At 40.3% G+C, this 21106-nt stretch overlaps 2 protein-coding genes across 3 annotated transcripts; one reads left to right on the top strand and one right to left on the bottom strand.

Annotated features, from left to right (window-relative positions):
- The first annotated feature begins 1469 nt into the window (after positions 1-1469).
- acadvl (acyl-CoA dehydrogenase very long chain) lies at positions 1470-16030 on the top strand. 2 transcript variants are annotated; one of them, XM_070929761.1, is made up of 21 exons: positions 1470-1532; positions 1789-1876; positions 1978-2047; positions 3608-3679; positions 3925-3997; positions 4098-4162; positions 4279-4413; positions 4555-4699; positions 5369-5498; positions 5631-5756; positions 5935-6133; positions 8021-8125; positions 8656-8742; positions 9118-9180; positions 11128-11229; positions 12386-12483; positions 13157-13229; positions 13394-13466; positions 13593-13665; positions 13836-13911; positions 14309-16030. In XM_070929761.1, the coding sequence occupies exons 2-21, from the start codon at positions 1803-1805 to the stop codon at positions 14444-14446; spliced, it is 1977 nt and encodes a 658-aa protein (XP_070785862.1). In that variant the 5' UTR covers positions 1470-1532; positions 1789-1802; the 3' UTR covers positions 14447-16030. The 2 variants fall into 2 exon arrangements, with proteins under 2 accessions (XP_070785862.1, XP_070785863.1); XM_070929762.1 differs by lacking the exon at positions 1470-1532 and adding an exon at positions 1650-1688.
- A 1383-nt stretch (positions 16031-17413) lies between these two features.
- On the bottom strand, positions 17414-20643 carry LOC139305966 (odorant receptor 131-2). Its single transcript, XM_070929920.1, has 2 exons — positions 19691-20643; positions 17414-18126 (listed from the first exon to the last, which is right to left on the bottom strand). The coding sequence occupies exons 1-2, from the start codon at positions 20641-20643 to the stop codon at positions 17988-17990; spliced, it is 1092 nt and encodes a 363-aa protein (XP_070786021.1). The 3' UTR covers positions 17414-17987.
- Between the last annotated feature and the right edge of the window lie 463 nt (positions 20644-21106).

Genomic DNA, 21106 nt, shown 5'->3' with positions numbered 1-21106 from the left:
GTGAATGTGAACTTTCTCAAACAACCGGCTAAAAAAAAAAAAAAAGGTGTGTTATCAAGGCCATTGACATGCTTTGGATCAGACTTTTGGTCAGCATAATATTGTAATGGAGCTTAACTTTTGTCTCTTTATGATACAAAAGGCTGCAGTGATGTCATCATTTATGAACTTTTTCTGACTTCTTTAGTTAAATGAACAATGAAAGCTTCTACCTGCTGGGCCATCACACGCACATGACTCACCAATAGTTGAAATAAAGGTTTCATGAAAGCGCCAACGGTCATTCCCAGATTTATTAATTATATTGTCTTATGGAGGCACGGGTGGTGAAAAGTATCTTCGTACTGTATAGTATTTCAGTTGTATGCTACTTTATATTTCTTCTGCTCCTACATTTCAGAGAAAGTATTGCACTTTTTACTCTACTACATTTATTAAAAGCTATAGTTACAATTCATTTTTTCAAGTGATTTTACATACAAAACATGATCAGTTTATAAAATAAGTTGTTAGTAAGTTAAGCTTTGTTACAGGCAACAGTATATCATGAAGCAGTTAAAATTTGCTCCTGCTTACATGAGTGCTTTTTTGATACTATGCCTTGCTATCACCTCACCTCACGAACTTGTAAACTTAAATCGCCAAGATTTTACAATAAAAACGAATCAAAGTAAGAGCAGGTTATCTGTCATTTCCTTTACTTTCAAAAGTGGAAGAAGTTCATTTTAAAAACCGTAACGACATATATATATATATGTGTGTGTGTGTGTGTGTGTGTGTGTGTATATACATATATACATATATATATATATATATATATATATATATATATATATAATGTATATGTGATATACCAAACCTTGTGGAAAAAGACTTCACAGCTGGTTGGCCACCAGAAATGTTATTCCTGAATTTCTGTATGGTAATATCAAAGTTGGGTTCTTTATGCAGAGCAAAGGTTTGGAGTATTTATGTGTGCTAAGAAGAGTGTGATAATAGCAAAATCCTATATACATAAATGTAGATATTTAAAGGTTTGTCCAATGTTTTAAGGTTTTGAAAATCATTTAAACTTTACTATGAATCTCTCTAGTATGCAAAAATGCCCCAAGAAAGTGTTGAACACATATATATACTGCATATTATAGTATACTTCACTATAATTATAACTAATTATTCATTAATATGTACCATATTAAGTACAGTATATATTATAAAACTCCCTCTTATTTTAATATTTACTATATTCATATATTTTCAACAATGTTCTCATTTTGATTGTACTGATATTTTACATTTAATTTGATGTATTCCTTTACTTTTCTCGTATTTATCTCTACTGCTTGGAAAACAATCGCCACTCGATACTGTAAAACTACACATCCCATGAAGCACCGCGGTGAGACACACTGGACTTCCGGTGAGCCGAGCTCCGAAGAGGAAATTTCAGGTTGAACACCAGTGGGTCATTTCGACGGAACGGTCGGCCATAGTACAGACACAGGGGACGTGACAGAATATAACTTGTACAGGTATATACTTCATATTGCTAATATTGATTTGCGATACAAGGAATCCAAATATTTAACTGCATTTACGTGCTTTTTGTGAAAACTGGTCAAGTTAACGTTACAAAACAAACCAACGACGTTACGTAGCTAGTGTCAGCTACCCGCCAGCGGCTAACTGTACGTAATTGTTTGCTAACCTCCCTTATTTCTGTCTGCCTTTGAATATCTGTGTGTTATTTAGCTAATTGCGGCGTATTCTGTTTTATTTGTCTTTTAGAACAAAACAAAATCATGCTGCTTCGTAAAGTGAGCCAATCCTCCGCACTGTGCGGCACCATTCTCAGGTTTCCTCCCGTGCTGTCAGGGTAGGTCATTTTTAAAGATGTTATTTAACTGTCAACCTGTCTTTTGACCAAGGTGAAAATGTTAAAAAAAATGAATCTGTTATGTGTTGTCTGGGCTACAGAGGTCAGCGTCATGCCGGGGCTGTGATTGCTGTGCAAAACGGTCGTTTGTATGCAAACCAAGCTGCACAGGTACGATAATATTATTCTATTATATAATATTATATAATAGATATGTGTGTTGAATGATGTGGTTTTGCGATATTCTGGAGTCTGTTTACTGGCCTTGTTTGGCTTAACGCAGTGGCTGCCTGACATAACGTTGGCATCCCCTCCCACTGGAAGTGGGGGAAAGTTCAGTGGTCACATGACTCAGTCATAAAGGTGACACCATGAATGTGGGTGACCCTACAGTTGTTCAGGACAGGCAGTTACAGGGAAGATGTCATTCATGTTGTGCTTCACACTACTGCATAACCACCATTGTCAAATCATATGTCACACAATCCTCTTGTCTAGAATTTGTAGCTGGAGCTTCTATTTCAGAAGTGAAGATTTGTGTTCTTCAGTAGCTACATTTATAATATAATTTAGAGTTGTTGCCAACATTTGTTGTGTTTTTATTACCATGAATACACGTTTTTAGCTAACGTATGTGTTGTAGCACATAATCTGTGGCTGTACCTATCAGATAATAGTAATATTATAACCTGTTTGTTGCCCTGTGATCACTCATTTGAAATGTCATTAAGGCCAATCTCACAGCCCAGCTGCCTTAATTAAAGGCAGAACGAGAAGGATTTGAAGTATAGACTCATACAAAAATAATCCCTCTCAATCATCACTCTTGACCCACTAGAAGTGTGTGATGGCCTGTATTTTCTTATTTTGCTGTGTTGGGGACGTTTCTCAGCGGCAGTGGGTGTAGCCCCCAGCCAACAACAGTGTGCAGAGTGTGAGGTCGGGACTTTATAAGAACATAGTGACCAGGTGCCAGATTATAAGCACACATTCAATAGGAATCTTCTGGTGTCGTTGAGCCGGGGAGGAGGGACGCATTGTTAATGTTGTGTTTACAACCCGCAACCAACAAATCCTACTCATTCTGCCTTTAATCTGTATTTTTGTTTATTCTGTCTGACATGTCATGATCATAAAATAGTGGTTTTATGTGCAGCTCAGCAGCTTGGCAATAACTGCTGGTCAACAGAGTATTTATGAGCAGCAATGGAATTTCATATTTGTTTTCATTTTCTGATAGCAGAAAAGGAATAGATGTAAATGAAAAAAAGATATGTCATGAATTTGGCTGCTATTGACATAATGAAATACAACAGCCCTTTATGTTGTTTTTCTAATTTGAACAATAAGTTATTGGAAACATTGAGTCAGACGTGTCCATTTTAAAAATATGTACTGTATGCACGATACTCCTGCTGCTGGTGACTCAGCTGACTGGATGTGCCCTTGGCACCACCTCTCACCCATTTGGTTCTTGAAATCAGTCCTTTGGGCATCTTACCAAGCTGGTGCTCTGGCTGGAATTGGAAAAATATTCACTCATGGTTTCCTTGGATTATAATGCTGGATTCTGATCACTGAATGTATTGACAGCGCTGAACACCACACCTCTGTTTACATTTGCCCTTTTGGCTGTGTGGAGTTTTTTTTCACTTGAAGGCAAATGTTTGCTGTCAAGCGTCTTTTCCCATCATATCTTCTGACCTGACATTTTGTCATTTTGTGTTTTAGGCGGTGCTGGAGAAGCCAGCAGCAGTCGGCACTGGCGCTGCCACTAAAGTGGAAAAGAAAACAGTTGCTGCTGTATGTTAATTCTCTAACTATTATTATTATGTAATTGTTATATCTGAGATAATGTTTCCCTATAAAATGGCTTGTAAGCAGCATTTGGCAACATGTGTTGTGTCTGAAGGGTACACTATGGTTACACAACATAAACTGCTTGTTTATACAAGGAAACGCCACAGGGTATCTTTAACTAAACTTTTGGATTCTCTGTTTGTATTGGCACAAGCTTTATTATGTTTACTCTGACTTATTTTTCCTAGGAATCCAAATCATTTGCTGTCAATATGTTCAAGGGGCAGATCCAGACTGTCCAAGTGTTTCCCTACCCCTCAGGTAAATCAGAGGAGATGTGTCAATATCTGTTAAGAAATTTGCCAGCATTTCCTTTTAAAAAGGAAAAGTCGTGGTGTAATCACTCTTTTGTGTGCCATAGCCCTGAATGAGGAGCAGGAGCAGTTTCTTAGAGAGCTTGTGGGGCCTGTCTGCAAATTTTTTGAGGTAATTTCAAACATCTTTGAACTCTTTGGAGACATTTATCTGACCTTATGCTCACAACCTCTTTACATTCCTCATACTCACTCCTCACCCTCTATATTTCTGCTTCCGATGGGCAGGAGGTCAATGATCCTGCCAAGAACGATGCCTTGGAGCAGGTGGAAGATCACACCATGCAGGGCCTGAAGGAGATGGGTGCCTTTGGCCTGCAGGTGCCAGCTGACCATGGCGGCCTCGGCCTCTCAAACACACAGGTACGTCTGCTTTATTAGATATATGGATATTTACTCTATAATACATGCACACTAGTAAATATTGTGTAGTTGTTAATTGTGACAGACAGCTATGTAAACAGGCAAGTGCAATGAGTTTAATATGATCCATCCGTCTCACAGTATGCCCGGCTGGTTGAGATCGTTGGCACTCATGACCTGGGCGTTGGCATCACTCTGGGAGCCCACCAATCCATTGGCTTCAAGGGCATTCTGCTTTTTGGGAATCCAGCCCAGAAAGAGAAGTACCTGCCTAAACTGGCCTCAGGTAAGAAGACTAGCATTTGATGTCGTCAGTATTTTGATTTATATGCATCTTCAGATGTAAATTATAGCTCTGTATACAACAGCAAACATGCTTGTTCTATAGGACATGGCTTCTGTTGTCTGCAAATCCCCTGAAAAGACTAAAACCAACAATATGTGAGGGCCAGGTTTTACTAGAAAAGAAGTGGTTCTTGCAACTTGTTGTCCGACCGCGTTTGACATGATAGTTGTTCCGTACGCTTGAAGGTGGATCTGGGGTTCTTGGCCCAAAGCTCATTGGTTTCCTGCTTTTGTAGGGGACTATTTTTAACCACGGATTAATACACATTTGGTGCACTTGTGAATTATTTACAGCAGCAGAATGGTTTATTTGGGATTTATTTAAAATAATGGTTCAGCGGTACATCAGCCTTTGACTACACAGATAATATTTGTTAGTAGAATGACTTTGTTGGTTTTAGTCCTTTCGTAGGATTTGTTATCAATAAGGATGATTTGCAATATTGCCAGACTTATCCTTTAATGTACTCCTGCATCTTTTTTTATATTCATGTAGCTCTGCAACCAAGGGAAAATACCACAACAAATTTTCATTATATTGAGAAGGAACATAGTGTAATGAAGGAAGAAGTGTATGTGTTTGACATTGCATGTGTGTGTGTCCCTCCAGGTGAGAATATAGCCGCCTTCTGCCTGACTGAACCAGCCAGTGGCTCTGATGCCGCCTCCATCAGGACCACAGCGGTTCAGTCCCCCTGCGGACAGTACTTCACTCTCAATGGAAGCAAGATCTGGATCAGGTGAGGATGCAGTGGGGGTACACGTAATCAGAATATTTTACTTTAACCACAAGGTGGCAACATTATGCAACGTAATGGCTGGAAGTTGCTTGTGTCTTTTCCTTAATCGGATGCCCATTTTTCTCCTGTCAGCAATGGAGGTCTGGCTGAAATATTCACCGTGTTCGCCAAGACACCCATGAAGGATCCCAAGACTGGGGAGATGAAGGACAAGATCTCGGCCTTCATTGTGGAGAAGAGCTTTGGAGGAGTGACACAGTGAGCACACCTTTTCTTTACATTGTTGACTGTTTATCACTAATCTCTGTGACACTGCCCTGATGTTTTTGAGCCATGATTTCATGTTTTTTTCTTAATGTTGATGACACAGTGACTGTTAGATGTGGGAATTTGAATTTCTTCCCCTTCACCATCACCCCACTTTTGTCAATCACAGTGGCCCCCCAGAGAAGAAAATGGGCATCAAGGCGTCCAACACAGCCGAGGTGTATTTCGATAATGTCCGCGTTCCGGCCGACTGCTTGCTAGGTGAGGTGGGCGAAGGTTTCAAGGTGGCCATGAACATCCTGAATAACGGGCGCTTTGGCATGGCAGCCGCCCTCTCTGGCACCATGAAGGGAGTCATCACCAAAGCTGTGAGTAAACTACCTCTAGCACCATGTAGACAGGAAGGGAAGTGGTGTGAAGTGTGACAGCAGAAAACACGCTTTTCTCATAATTGAGACTCTATTGCAGCTTTACGTCTTCTATGTGTTGTGTTTCCCATCTGCTGCATTGCTTTTTGTCTGTATTGTCTATGTTACACCCCCTCTTTCAGTCATGTATTTCCTTCGCTGTGGGTTTGTGGGAAGTTCCCCTTCTTGTTTCAGCTATGCAGCTTCCTGCTGAGGTTAGAGGCGCCGAAGATTCAAACGTGCTCTGGTCATGTTTGTTGTTTTTCTCAAACATTGGCATTCTTCTAGACTGAACATGTAACCAAATATATATTTTGTAATGTCAGTAACAACTTGAATAAGGTTTTTATAAAAAGTGCTTAAAGCAGTACTGTTCTTAAATGCGATCATTTTGAACTCTTAGTATTCAACTTGCAACACTGATACTGTTGTGCAAGCAGTAGTTTAATGTACGACGCAGGAGGGAAAGACTTATGAGCTGGCTCGTGTACTGAGCCACGTGAGTCAACCTGTTTTATAGTTGCATCATCAGGAAAATATCTTTTGATGAACACTGCAAATATGTGCCACAGCTTTTGCTGCTCAATAAGCAGTCATGTCACTCTTTGTTTGCAAAGACGTTTATGCAATGACCATTGATGCATTTTTAAGATTTAGAGCACAAGACTGTTTTAAAAGGATTAGTCAGAATTACTAATCAGCTATCATTAACTAAAATACAAACTCTGAAAACAGTCTGTGTACAGAAAGTTAATTTGTATAGATACAGATTTGATAACAGGTGCAAGTATAAAAAGTAAAACATTTGCAAATTGCAAATCAGAATTTTGCAGAGCTGTAGGTGACTGCTTCATACCAACAGTATGAAACCCGAAAATATTCAATTTACAATAATGTACAACATAGAAACGAGGCAAATTCTCACTTTTGAGAAACTGGCACCATCAAATATTTGACTTTTGTTTTTACTGAGCGGTGAATCGCTAATTGTTTCTGAAAGTAGGAACAGTAAGTTTAACACTACAAACATTATTGTGCTACTGCTGTGCTGTTAGCTGCTGCTCCACTCCACTTCTCTTTTCTTTTTGGCCCTATACAAGGTTTAGCTTATCACTTCTAAAATTAAATATCTTATAACAGCTTATGTTTAGACAGACTGTAGAGATGTCCATCCAAATTAATTATAATAAGCACATATCTAGTTTGCAGTTTGTGTTTTTAGGGCATTTCCATAAAACAGAGTGAACAGTGCAGAAACCTTTTTAAAAAGTTAAAATGGGGGAAACCCCTGTCCTCAGTATTTTATTGGATGAGTGGGAGAAGCATGTGTATAGGAGACACGATCTGTGTTCTCATGAGCTAAAATGGTGACGATAACAGAATTGCTACATGAAGGTATAATCTCACCTCTTCAGTGCTTCCTCTAGTTTACAACACTGTTTTCAACACAGCGTCTTGATATTTTTCATCATTTTAGTTATTTTCACTTCAGTTGTTTATTTTCAGATCTTGTGGCATTTTCTTTACAACCAGAGCGACTGTGTGGTCTCGCTGAGCTCCTGCCTCGGTGCCACCAGTTTTGCAGCTCACCACAACATTGATCCTGCCCCTTAGCGTGTTGGCAGGCGACATTGCCAAACTTCCTCTTTATGCACAACAACTAGACTGCAACAACCTTTCAACAGGGCCCCTAAAAAGGCAGATAAAAGTTCAGTTCCAGTCTTGAAGTCTGAGGAAGTGTAAAGGATTCACACTTCATGTATCTGTCTGTTTGATGTTGTTACAATATATAGTCTGTAACTATGAATTAAGGTATGGCAGTGAGCGTCATTTTCTTCTTTTCATCAGGCGGATCATGCCGCCAACAGAACTCAGTTTGGGAGCAAGATCCACAACTACGGAGCCATCCAGGAGAAGATGGCTCGCATGACTGTGCTGCAATATGTCACTGAGGTCGGACGACTTAACAGTGAATGTTTTACATGTACTACAGTCTGATTTTGCATTTATCTATTCAAACAAACAGATGTTTACATTAACAAAGCAAGTGTGAAATAAAAACATGTAAATAATCTATGTACAGATACGTAAAATATAACTTAAAATGGAAAAAAAATATAGACTTGCAATTAAAAAAATACAAATAAGTGAGAACTATATAAATGAACCTCATGTCTCAGCTTTCTGTTTTGCCAGTATCTAAACACATCAGGCATTATTTCCTATTTCACTCTTACATTGCGTAATCTAAATCTGCATCTCACTGGTTTATATGCAGCACAAAGCACATGTTTAAAGAAGTAGATTTTTATGTTGATTTATGAAGTTGATGTGTAACAAACCACTTTTTAATTTAACTAGCAAACAACTACTTTCACACTTTGTATTATTGTGTACTGGTGCTGAACATTTTGGCAGCACAGTTGAACAAGATGTCAGAAATTCATGCTGACGTTACTACTTCTGTGTCTTATTTTTTGCAGTCAATGGCCTACATGATCAGCGGCAACATGGACAGTGGAGCGACAGAGTTCCAGATAGAAGCTGCCATCAGCAAGATCTTTGCCTCTGTAAGACCTTAAAGAACACAACAGTTTAATAGATTTAACATGCAAACCACAGGTGCTAATAGTTCCCATAACCAAGGAGCTTTGTAGAAAATGTTGCATTCTTCTGTTTCTGCTTTGTTTTTTTATGGTAATTAATAACTTATTACACAAGTTGGTGTTGTGGGGAACACTACACTGCTTTCATAATAGTTATGATGTTCCTTGTTCTGTGGAAGACTGAAGGCTCTATCTACCAGACTATCTGGTAGACTCTCTGGTAGATAGAGGAAGTAGACGTCTCAAGGCTTGTTTGCTTAATTAACTTGGATTGTGTATTTATGCAGAGGAAAAGTAGTTAATTTGCGTCTTCTTTTCTTTGTTTTTAAATTGTGACAGGAAGCGGCATGGACTGTGACAGACGAGTGTATTCAGGTTATGGGCGGCATGGGTTACATGAAGGTGAGTGCTCAGTCCACATCCTGTTTCATACAAACCCTGGGACAACTGAGAAGCTGCATGGGACAAACAGATTCTAGCAGTTATTTGGTTTTATTCGTTCAAACACAACAGGTTAATAAAATTTCACAATGTAAATGAGCAATGTTACATTTCTTGTAGGTGGCTAAGGTACCAACTTAACAAGTGTTCTGACCACAAGAGCAATGGTTTAAATGGGCTATAGTTGCTGGCCACATAGTCAAGTCAATTTTATTTATAAAGCCCAATATCACAGAGAGGTTAGGGAGCAAAAATCGAGCGCGAACAAGTAACTTTGTCAGTTGATGTAATTCAGTTATGTACTACAGCAGAATTCATGCAGATCACTGATACTTTGCAGCCTGTCACTCTTGTGTTTTCAGTCTCCTGTTCCACCTTTTGAAACATCCATTCAAACATTACAGTCGGGAATCGGTGAACTACAAAGAACATCACAATGGCCCTGTTGATGTTTTGTTGCTTCTCAAACAAAGCAGTGGTCTGTTAATCTGTTATCGGTCTATTTGCCGTGTCTTCATGCTTCTTCAGGTGTGGTTGAAACTCAAAACAAGAATGTGCAAAATGGATTTTTAGTTTCCAGTTCATTTCCTGAGGCCTTAGCTCCCGGTACTATTGAAAAGGAAGTGTTTTTACTGCCTCACTTTGTGCATCTACTGTATATTAGCACATTGCCAATCCTTTATATGATTCCCTTGCAGACTTGAACTCATCATGTTTACTGAACAGCAGCATCATTTAATCCATGATGATGTGATCAGCCAGCAAGAAGAGTGCTATGAGCTGCTAGCTAACAGCTGCTTCACCTTTTATTGGTGTAGCTATGGCAACACCTTTCTATCTCAGAGAGCTCATGTAGACACGACCAATGTGGTATTAAGTCACATTGTTTCTACATGCGAGACAAAATACTGATGCTGGTTTCTTCAGGTAAAAAAAAAGAAAAGAAAAAATCAACCAAGACGTTTACAAAAATAGAGCAGTAGAAAATTATGTGGGCGAAGTGAAGTGTAAACAATAATGTCGCTCTGCTTAAAATAAACCAGACGATACAGTAGGCGTCCTCTCTCCCCACAGATGTGCTGTTTTTCCAAGCTCTCAATACAGTGGAAAGTTTGCCAGTCATGGAGCAACACTCAAGCACTTACATGGGGAGGACAAAATAACCTGTACAATTTCATGCAATTTAGTCTAACAACAGTACAATTTACAATTTCAGAAATTCCCACGAGTTGACTACAAAGCCTCAGAATCTGCACATTTTAAGCTTCACGAATATACTTATTATAGGCTGTTATGTTGTATTGATATTGTATTGCAGATGCTTCTGTAATCTTTTCCACTTCATGTTTCTATAAGTTGTGAAAAAAGTTTTGGGGTATGAGTTGTCGAAAAGGAAAGGGGGGGCGGCACTGATACAACAGACTGTGATTCTGCTCACAGTGCACATGGTGAGTCAGGGTTTCATTTCACAGAGGAAGTAAAGTCAGAAGTGTCCCGTGTACATTTTCATTTCTGCTCTTCTAAACAGAATACATTATCTGTGCAGCCTAAAATATCAGCAATGACTTTCACATACAGAATCCAAAAGCGCAGAAATGAATATTGAGCATCTCTATTCCTGTTTGCAGCTGGTGTTCTCACTACCTTATTTTAACTTGTGAGAGAAGCTGAGATTAAAATGTCTTTTTATGTGTAAGATATGATAAATAACACCACACATTGCCCCAATATGCTACTACAACCATTTGGCTTTACCAAAGATTCCACAGTGCAGAATATTAGCAGAAAAGTTAAATCCAGTGCGTTCTTGATAGCAAATTGTGGGTTATATGTGGTTATTGCAGCGTTTAGTTGAAAAGGAAATAGCACAAGTAGAAGGCCATCATCTTTCTGTATCTGTTTTCGCAGGACGCTGGACTGGAGAGAGTGATGAGGGATCTCAGAATTTTCAGAATCTTTGAGGGCACCAACGACATCCTGAGGCTCTTTGTGGCCCTCAATGGCTTCCAGGTAATACGATAGTGATCTTTGTTGTATATTCTTTCTCTGACTTGGTTGTGGTGATCTGATAATGCCAGTGTGGAAAAGACAGTAGAGAGGAAGTGATTTCTGCTTGCTGTCAGAAACGCTGCCACATCTTCTAGATTTGAAGATGGGTGATCAAGAAGCAACTTCCTCATACTTATTTTAAACTAAGTGTCTGTGTTTCCTAACACTCAGTGCCTTGTCAACCTCCTCTTCTTCTTAAAGTAAAGCTGACAGGGATGCTGCCGGTGTGTCCAGTCAGTCTTTACTAATTGGAGGAGAGGAAGGGCCAGTTCATTAGAATGTAGCCTATAATTTTATATCATCCGCCCCAAATGGTGCAAAAAGGTTACCGCCAGCCCCTCAAAGACATTTTTACCCACCCACTCTAATAAAAAGTAGTCAAATAGGTTGGTGGAAGCACGCCTCATGAATGGGATGTGACACTGGATTAATAATGTTAGTCTATGAGTTAAAATTTTGAGGTCCTAGTCCTTTTTAAAAATACAAAAACAAATGAAATTGCTGCTCTGGATACGACTACCTAAATAATGGGAAGTAGACTTTTAGACAGCTTTAACTAACAGTGGGAGAAATAGCATGTTTTTAGGACATCCTGCTCTGCTACAGCATACTTCTCATACTGACTGGAGTTGGGTCAACAGGGAAAGGTTTTAAGGTGTTAGTTAGTTAGTTAGTTAGTTAGTTAGTTAGTTAGTTAGTTAGTTAGTTACCACAGACACAAAGGGAATTTCTGAAAGGATAATAAACAAAACTGTCAGACAAATACAACCGCAACAAAAAGACGTCACAGATAAGGACAGACATTTAACAGCTGAGTGCTCCACAGCAACATCACCAACAATCAAGAATTAAGTACAACAAAATGCAAGTGACATTTTAAAGGATGAAGGGTCTTTGGGCAAAGGGTAGTGCGCATCCGAATCCTGATCAGTTGCAGTCTCACACACTTCAAACTCAGAACAGCAAAGATGAATAAAGGAATACAGAAATATCTTGTGAAATAACTCAAACTGTTTTAACTTTGGCCGAAAATGAAGGATCCCGTCGCTCGTAGGAAGAAGCTGATTGAGGGCCTTTTTAAGCAATAAGTCATTGATAAGCATACATTTCCCTCCAGAATGCTGGTAATGAGTTGAAGAGCTTGCAGAAGGCCCTGAAGAACCCCCTTGGCAACGCGGGGATGCTTGCAGGAGAAATCACCAAGAGAGCCAAAAGGTTGCAGCACACACACACACACACACACACACACACACACACACACACACACACACACACACACACACACACACACACACACAGAGGCCTCCTGTCTGGGGGAGAGGAACTGCCAAACTGCCATAGCTGATGGTGGGAGATGGGGACTTCCCTTGCACACCGCACAACACATGATGGATAATTGATTTAAGTGTCAGTTCCATCCGTCACTTTGTCACTTGTCAGTTGCTGCTGACATCCGAGCAGAAACGGCTAATTTGTCTATCCTTATCCTGTCTATGAATAAACAAGTTCCAGGATAAGGATGTATTTTATATTTATTTCCGCCATGAAAAGAACTGTTTAGTGTTTAAAAAACAAACAAACACACACACACACACACCACAGTCACAATTTCCGCACTTTAAGGTGATTGAAAACTTCCTGCAGCAGTTTAGTCAGTGCTGTCAGACAGGCTGTGTTTGAGTGCTGTTGCAGTGCAGACAAAAGGCTCATCTTCCTCACTCTAATGCAGCTAATTTGTTTCTGTATCTGTTTTGTCCTTCCCACATCTCCAACACAGCCATTAAACACTTGATTCCTTGAAGCACTGAACACCAGAACTACTGGAATTTGCTTTGTACCTCCTCAGCAGCCATGTTGATATAACTGTCTTCTTCTGTTGTCTCTGTAGGAAGGCAGGTTTGGGCACAGGTCTGACACTGCAGGGAACGGTACATCCTGAGCTGGCACAGAGCGGTGAAATGGTGCGTTAAACCTTGTTTTGTGGTAGCTTGGACTAAGTGACAGTTTGACAGGACACAGATGGGATGATATGAGATCTTTTGTTGCCTTTTAATTACTGATTTACACTTTAGTCTTCATGTCGCCTGTTTCTCTCCGTGACCATTGTGTTTCTTCTGAATTCTAGACCATTAAGGCCATCGAACAGTTCGGAGCGGTCGTTGAGGAGATGTTGATCAAACATGGCAAGAAGATCATTGGTGAGTGTGTGTGCGTTATAATTTGTTCACAGAAGTGATCGTATCCAATGGTTTGGGCTTTTGGGCCAACTGTATGAGTCCTCTTATCAAGTTTGAGTCAACTCAACAAGCAGCTTCCTGTTGCAGATGAACAGTTTGTCCTGAAGAGAGTTGCAGACGGTGCCATTGACCTCTACGCCATGGTGGTTGTCCTGTCCAGGTATGCAAACACTCAAGAGATTAAACATTGTTGTTGTCTCTCTGTGTCCCCGTTTCACTCCCTCTCTTGCTACATACTCCCACTCACTTTCTCTATGGTCTGCTTTTATTCCACAAACATACTCCTAACCAGCCTAAAATGGCATGTTTTTTTCCTTTTCTCCTCTGCAGGGCTTCACGTTCTCTGAGTCAGGGCTCGGCCTCAGCTCAACATGAGAAGATCCTGTGTGAGACGTGGTGTGCGGAGGTAAGATCCTGGTCAAAGCCAGAAACACAGACAAAAAACAAATTGTATCATGTAATTAAGATATATTGAATGGCTGTAGATTCATACTTGCGTACAGACATGAGAGTGGTATCAATCTTCTCATCTAACCCTCTGCAAGAACACTAATAAGCTTGAAACTATTGACTGACTCAAACTATTCCTTTAAGAAATCAATGTATTAAGAAATAAAATGTCTTCCTATCAGTACAGCTCCAGTTATTGGTTTCATGAATATCCATTCAGCACAACTGATTTGCTGACACTGTTTGTCTCTCGCCTTACTGCCCAATGTGTCTGCTGCCATAAGCTTGTGATCAATTGTTTTGAGCTAAATTCTAAACATTAACTAATCTAATTTAATTTAATAATCCCTCAGGCGTATGAGAGGATCATGCGAGACATCAAGTCCCTGCGCTCCGGTGAGTCCAGGCAGCTCTTCAAGAACATGCGGGCCATCTCTACAGCCGTGGTGGAGAACGGAGGAGTCGTGGCTCCTCACCCTCTGGGTTTCTAAACGCACCACACTCCCCTGTATCTTCATGTCTGTCTGTTTGTTTGTTTTTTCACTTTTCTGTATCTCTAACCAGGTTCTGGGTCATGTCTGCCAAGTCTTCTCACACTTTATCAACTTTGTTATCGCCATCATTGCTCCATCACACATCGGTGCCCCTTTCTTCTGCTTTGTGTGGTCAAGCTTTCATGTACTGAGTTGCATCTACAACCGAGGGCTGCATAATATATAGTTTTTATACAGAAATCACAATTTGAAACTTGTCGTTCCTTCATACTGTGTTCTCACCATTGTAATCAATTTTGGTGTCTTTGTGAAGCTGTTTACTTTTCTGATCACAACCTCTAGAATTTGGAGTTTTAATCTTTGGGAAATAAAAATAATTTAAATTGATCAATAGGACAGAAAGATTACACTATTTCTACAAATCCTTCAGCCCAACCACCTGCATCAAAAACAGCTGATGACTGAGTGTGTCGAATGTGTACATGGAGCTTTTAAATTCACCTCATCTTAGCCTTCATCATTTAGTTTGGTGAAACATGAAGTTATGGTGTTATTTTGGTCTGTTGATGAAAAAATTAATACGACGTCAATGCAACTTTCAGATAGGAGGCCAGTTAACAGAGGAAGCTTAGAACAAATCTGTTTTTCTAAGTGATTTAATTTATACATGAGAGTATTTTAATTTCTACACTAATTTGACTTCACATCTACATAGTGATCAAATGTATATAACGGTGTGGTATTTATGTACTTTTATGCCTTTCTGCATGTTTACTGTGCTCACTCTGTGCTCATCACGGAAACATTAATGTCAGGAGCAAAACCTTTTGCCTTAGAAACCGGTCCAAGGATGCTGTTCGGAGTTCCTGTTGTGACTTGAGTCAAACACCGAGAGCTTTCACATGTATTTTTTTTTTTTTTTTAAATGTGCCAGTCAAACTTAGGCCATCGCATTCACTTCCAAAGTGCAAGTGATTATTTTCTCAGCTAAAAGTAGCAGGCATCATTAACCGTAATTGTAGAAAGTTAAACATCAGTCTGCATACCTGGATTTAAGATATTTTTAAGAAATAACTACTTGTACAATAAATGCACCTAATCTGCTGTATCAAAGTGTGTTAACACATTCATAAAACTTAAATTAGGTCTGCACATTCTTGCCTCCCCATTAACTTGTACTGTGACAAACAATGCTGCTTTTAAATCTGTAATCTGTTCTCTGAACAGTGAATGTACAGTGTGCTGATTTAATAACTGATATGATCACATGCCTTCAAAGAAATCACGTGTTCTCTGAAACTACACCTGGAGACGATTGCCTCAGCTGTTTTGGTGGAGTCGCAGTTTTTGTGCAGACCTACTTTTTGGTTTGATAAGTAAAGTTTCTGTTCATCTGTTAGTCTGTCTATCCATTTAGCTGTCTTAGCCTGCACTGGTGAGAGAGATGAATGTCCATATCAGATACCTTTTCTAGGCCTCTGCTTGAACAGAGTTGCAATACAACTGTTGCCTCTGTAGGTCCAGGTTCATGTAATATTTAGTCACCATATCTGTGAATGTGGCCTTTAACAGGCCAAACTACATTGACGTCTTTCAGGTTTCTTCTTGTACAAGCTTTTGTAACCTGTAAAAACCTATTATATATTGAAGTTAAGCAAAAAAGAAAAAAAATCCCATCGAGACAATGTGTTTTACCCCACTTCCCGCCAAACTCACTTCCTATTTCTCTTGTATTCACAAGAACCAGCAACTTTGCTTTCACTTCTGCTGCCCAGGATTTTCCAGGGCAAAAAGACTGTACAGGAATGCCAGTAAGTGCTATGTTTGCTGGTGCATAACAAAACAGGAACCCCTTCCTGCCCTCATATACACACTGACTTGACAAGTGTTGGTGCTGTGGGTGCTAGAGAAGGTGAGGCCTGTGCCAGCGCTTCACGAGTCCTGTGGTTAAAACGTTGAGAATTCCCCCCACATGGGTAGCTCCGTCTGACTAAAAACTAACCAACTGCAACTGTGTGAGAGGTTGACAAAGTCTCACTTTGCTTGTAGGCATTCCCCACTGATGTGTATATATATATATATATATATATATATATGTGTATATATATATATATATATGTGTATATATATATATATATATGTGTGTGTATATATATATATATATATATATAATTTCCATTTTGTAGTAAGGTCAGCTTTTCTTTAAGAAAGATTTTTCAGGCCCATTCTCCATTAGAGGACCTGTAGCTCACAATTGTGTAAAACTTAAACTAACTTGCCTTAAAAGGAATAGTTTCACATTTGGGGAAATAGCTAGATGAGAAGATGGATAACGGTGTCACTCTCATGGGTGTCTGTTAAATGTGAAGCTAAAGCCAGGATATTGTTAGCTTAGCATAAAGACTGGAAACAGGAAAATAGCTAGTTTGGAACAAAATCCACCTACCAGTACCTCAAAAGCTTACCAATGAACATATTATATTTTGGTTGTTTACTCCATGCAAAAACCAAAATGTAAACATTTCTGATATATAACGTAAATTTGTGAGCTTTCGAGGTGCTTGTAAGCAATTTTCTTTAACATTTGGACGTGCTATCTGTTTCCCGCTTCTTTCAGCTAAGCTAACGCTCTTGTTAGCTTGGTTTAGATCCGATACCAGGTTTAGATCAGGGCCAGGATCACAAAACTTTTTTTTATTAAGAGCAGCTAATGTAATATGATTTATCAAAGATTTATGAAGGATTTCATTTCTTCTAGTTTCTTAATTATCAATTTACTTAATTGCTGAAAGAAAAAGTTTAATGGTAAATAACAAATGTGTTTTGTGTGAATTCTCTAACTAACAAGATGACCGCAGTGCGTTCATGTCCAAAATGTGATCTTTTGTATCAATGCTTTTAATTGCTGGTACTGGTACTCATAACAACACTTTAGGCATTCATCCGCCTCCCCCACACATAATATATAACGGACATATATGAGAGTGACATCGATCTTCTCATCTAATTGTGTATCAAGACCATTGAACTCATGATTTATATTATATTTAATAATATCCACAAGGTTAAGAACACATGGAAACAACATTCACCAGACGATATGTTTAAGTCTCTCCTCCATCTCCCTCCATCCCAGTCATTTTAATTCCAAATGATGCCCAGGCTGAATGTATCCTGGAGGGTCAGAGAAGTGGGCCTGAAGACTTGACGCTTAATTCCCTGGACCAGTCAGGAAAATGTACAATAAGAGAACAGCCCGCTTCTTCTGAGACCGCACTGTCTTCTCTTCAGCTCTAATGTATGCTCTCCTGACAAAGTGTCCAAAATAGAGCAAAATATAAACAAGCTTATGTCCATGTGGTGGTGTGACAATGACGCACATCCGGGTCTGAACGTTCTCTGGTGAGGAAGAACCCTTATAGATCTGGATTATTATGTCCAAGGCGGTTCCTTTAGTTCCTTTCAGACCTGAGCTGAGAAAAGCCACTTATCCAAATGTTCCTGTGGCAGTCGGGATCCTGACCTGCTTTTTTCCCCATCAGGCGTTGTCTGCATTGCCATGACATGGGTGTAAGTCATGTGAGGAGCTCGTGACTGACATTGGCATTGTTTCCTCCTTCTCTGGGACTTGTGGGACCTCTAGGGAAATGATCGTCTGGCCTGTCAGTGTTCGTTCCCTGAGAGGAAAAAGAACCTGAATTAACACCAAAGCTTCAGCAATTAACTCGTGCTCCTTCTGTGGTGAATTGTCTCAAATTTCCAAAACACTAAAAAGGGAAGTATTTTATGATCAGCTGTGGTTTCATCCTCAAATCATGCAACAAATGTCTGCCATGTCTTACCCATTTAGTCATAGTAATATTAAACCTTATGCAAATCAACTAGTTTCACGTGTTTCTTTCAATCAAGTGACCTTTTGATTAATCACCCTTCTTCAAAGAATTCCTTTTTTCATTTTAGCTGTTTGCGTTCAGTACTTGCAATGTTTGCAACTGGTTACATCTTTCTGGTTATCAAATGTTTATTATTTTTAGTGAAGAGCAGGCCAAATAGGTTAAGCAATACTTTGATATTTTGGGAAATATGCATGTTTGCTTTGTTTGGTATGTCTGTTGAATACTGCTACAGCCAGCAGCCAGTTAGCTTAGCTTAGCATAAAGACTGCAAACGGGGGAAACAGCTAGCCTGGTTCTGAAAATCCACCTACTGGCACCTCTCAAGCTCACAAATGAACACCTATCTTGTTATGTTTAATCTGTACATGGGTGATGTTGCCAGGAAACAGGAAGGAAGTCACTGTTCCCGGCCAAGAAATAGTCCAGAACATAACCTCACATAAAACCCCAAATTGTTCTTTTTACACTTTGTTTTTTGTTTGGATTACACCAACTAGATATTATGCGTTAATTTGCGATCTTTAGAGTTGCTGGTAGATTCTGTTACCTTCGAACAGAGCAAGGCTAGCTGTTTCCCCCTGATGCCGCGTCAACACCTGCTGTGATCAATTCTAGCTACACCCCTGCTGTCATCTATTCTGTGTGGTTTATTGTTTATTATCTGCTTGTTTTGGATGAGCTGGTTACTAAATAGCATGTGTTTTGATACTCAGTGATTTTCATATCCCATTTTGGTACCACTTTCTGATAAGTTGCAATAGCTTTACATATCATTAATAACTAATGTAATTGTGTTTAATTAATCAGTTACAAGCCAGAAGAAATGTTGGGTTGTGAAAAAATCACTGGCTGATGTTTACCCTCTTCTGGCTGGACACTTGCTTTGTCTGTTTAGCTCTGACCTTTGACCCTCTGGAAGCTGCTGCAATCCATATATTAACTTTTTATTAACAGTTACAACCACAAACTTTATGCATTATTAAAGAAATCTTTTATGGATGACTAATTAATATATTGAAGATGGCTTACTAACTTTTGATGAGACACTCACGTCATGGAGTCTGCAGCTACAAAAAGCCATTAATAAAGAGTCATCTTTATTAATGAATAACTGAGCTGCAGACTTGGTGACTCATTAGAAAGTGAGACAATCGTGAGTATTTATTCACTTGACTATTAATGACTCACCGGCAAAGGAGATTTCACAGCCTGGCAACCCAAAAGTTGCCCTGATTGATAAGTCATCAGGTACAAAAGGGTGCTTTATGGGCAAAATGGTACCTTGATTTCTGCATGGACTTTTAGTAAAAGCACATGTTAATGGGTGCCATCTATTGGGACATACCGTGTTTTATGTTGAGTGTGTGTCCAGTTGACGTGCACAGTCCAGCCGAGGGCACTCTTCAAGTATCGGGAGCAGCAGGGGAACCTGTGACCCAGCTGCTCCAGAAGTTCCTCTTTGCGCAAACCGTAAATAACCGGCGCAACGCACTGCGCCAAGCTGAAGAAAGCAAAGATAACCACGGCTGACAGCTCTTTAGTCGCCGGCTGAATGAGCCCCCGTTTGTTCAACATCGTCAGCACGAAGTTCACAAAGTTGGGGAGGATGTACACCCCCAGCTGGCTGCAGTGCAGGGCGATTGTCCTGCACCCGGCCCGGTTACGCCGGTTGAGCACCCCCAACCGCCGCCCCTCCACTAGTATCCTCACGTAGCTGTACAGGATGAGCAGCGTGCACAAACCTATGAACAGCACCTTCTGAAGCTCGCCTTGCTTCAGCTGCTCCCGGCCGCACTCCCCGTGATAGTCGTCACCAGTGGTGGTGGAGTCCGGGTTGAGGAGCAAGCTGAGGGGGATGACCAAAGCCACGAGCCAGGTGAGCACACCCAGCATCCAGGGCCAGTGCCCCGCGGTGCAGGTGGAGGTGTAGCGCATCGGGTGGCAGACGGCGCAGTAGCGGTCCAAAGCCATCGCCGTGAGCGTCAGGAGGATGTTGGAGGCGCTGCTGATCAGGATGGTGATCATGGCGAGGCAGGCGGAGCGGCCCGGCCGCGCGTCCAGGTAGATCTGGTAATAGAAGACACTGCTCATCCCGAGGTAAACCAGGGCGGAGACCAGCAGGTGGAAAAGCAGCACGAAGCGGGCATGACTCCGGAGCCACTCCACGCGAACTATGGTCGAGTTGATGATGAGGTTGAAGAAGAGCAGCACCGAGAAGGACACGGTGGACACGTAAAAACGCACGCAGGTGTAGTCCCCAGTCACCTCTGTTGTCCACGTGGTGTTGTTTGCTGACATTATTCCTCAGCTGGGTTTGGTTGGATTTATAGAATGATGATGATGATGATGGTGAAGGCAGTGGAGTGGATGGGAAAGAAACTGTGTCCGCCGCATGATCCTCTCTCACTGCTGTCTGACTGAAGACTGACTCAATACGATCAACCGCTCACCCCCTCTCCCTCTCTCTCTCTCTCTCTCTCTCTCTCTCTCTCTCTCTCTCTCACACACACACACACACACACATACACAATGTAGACCACACATCATCAATAGAGCCTCTACTTTTTTTATTCTTGACTTTTTGAGTGTTTAATCAACTAAATAATTTCGATTTTAATAAGTTCTTTCTTTCTAATTTCGTCTTTGGAATAAAAAGGCCATTATTTTCTTTAAATGAAATTCATCCTACAAAAGCTTAGTCTAAGTGTCCACCTATCATATCATATTATAGTTGATTTGTCCCCTGCCTTGACACTTTTAC

The sequence above is a fragment of the Enoplosus armatus genome, chromosome 23 (genome assembly GCF_043641665.1).
Source record: "Enoplosus armatus isolate fEnoArm2 chromosome 23, fEnoArm2.hap1, whole genome shotgun sequence".
Classification (NCBI taxonomy): domain Eukaryota; kingdom Metazoa; phylum Chordata; class Actinopteri; order Centrarchiformes; family Enoplosidae; genus Enoplosus; species Enoplosus armatus.
The sequence above is the reverse complement of the archived record's forward strand: the minus strand, read 5'-3'. Positions and strand labels throughout refer to the sequence as shown.

Bases quoted from the DNA above. Each gene is read 5' to 3' on its own strand.
- acadvl (XM_070929761.1), top strand. From the start codon at position 1,803: ATGCTGCTTCGTAAAGTGAGCCAATCCTCCGCACTGTGCGGCACCATT. The intron at 4,414-4,554 runs GTACGTCTGCTT...TCCGTCTCACAG, and splicing joins TCGGCCTCTCAAACACACAG to TATGCCCGGCTGGTTGAGAT. The intron at 4,700-5,368 runs GTAAGAAGACTA...GTGTCCCTCCAG, and splicing joins CCTGCCTAAACTGGCCTCAG to GTGAGAATATAGCCGCCTTC.
- LOC139305966 (XM_070929920.1), bottom strand. From the start codon at position 20,643: ATGTCAGCAAACAACACCACGTGGACAACAGAGGTGACTGGGGACTAC. The intron at 18,127-19,690 runs GTATGTCCCAAT...TTTTCCTCTCAG, and splicing joins CACACTCAACATAAAACACG to GGAACGAACACTGACAGGCC.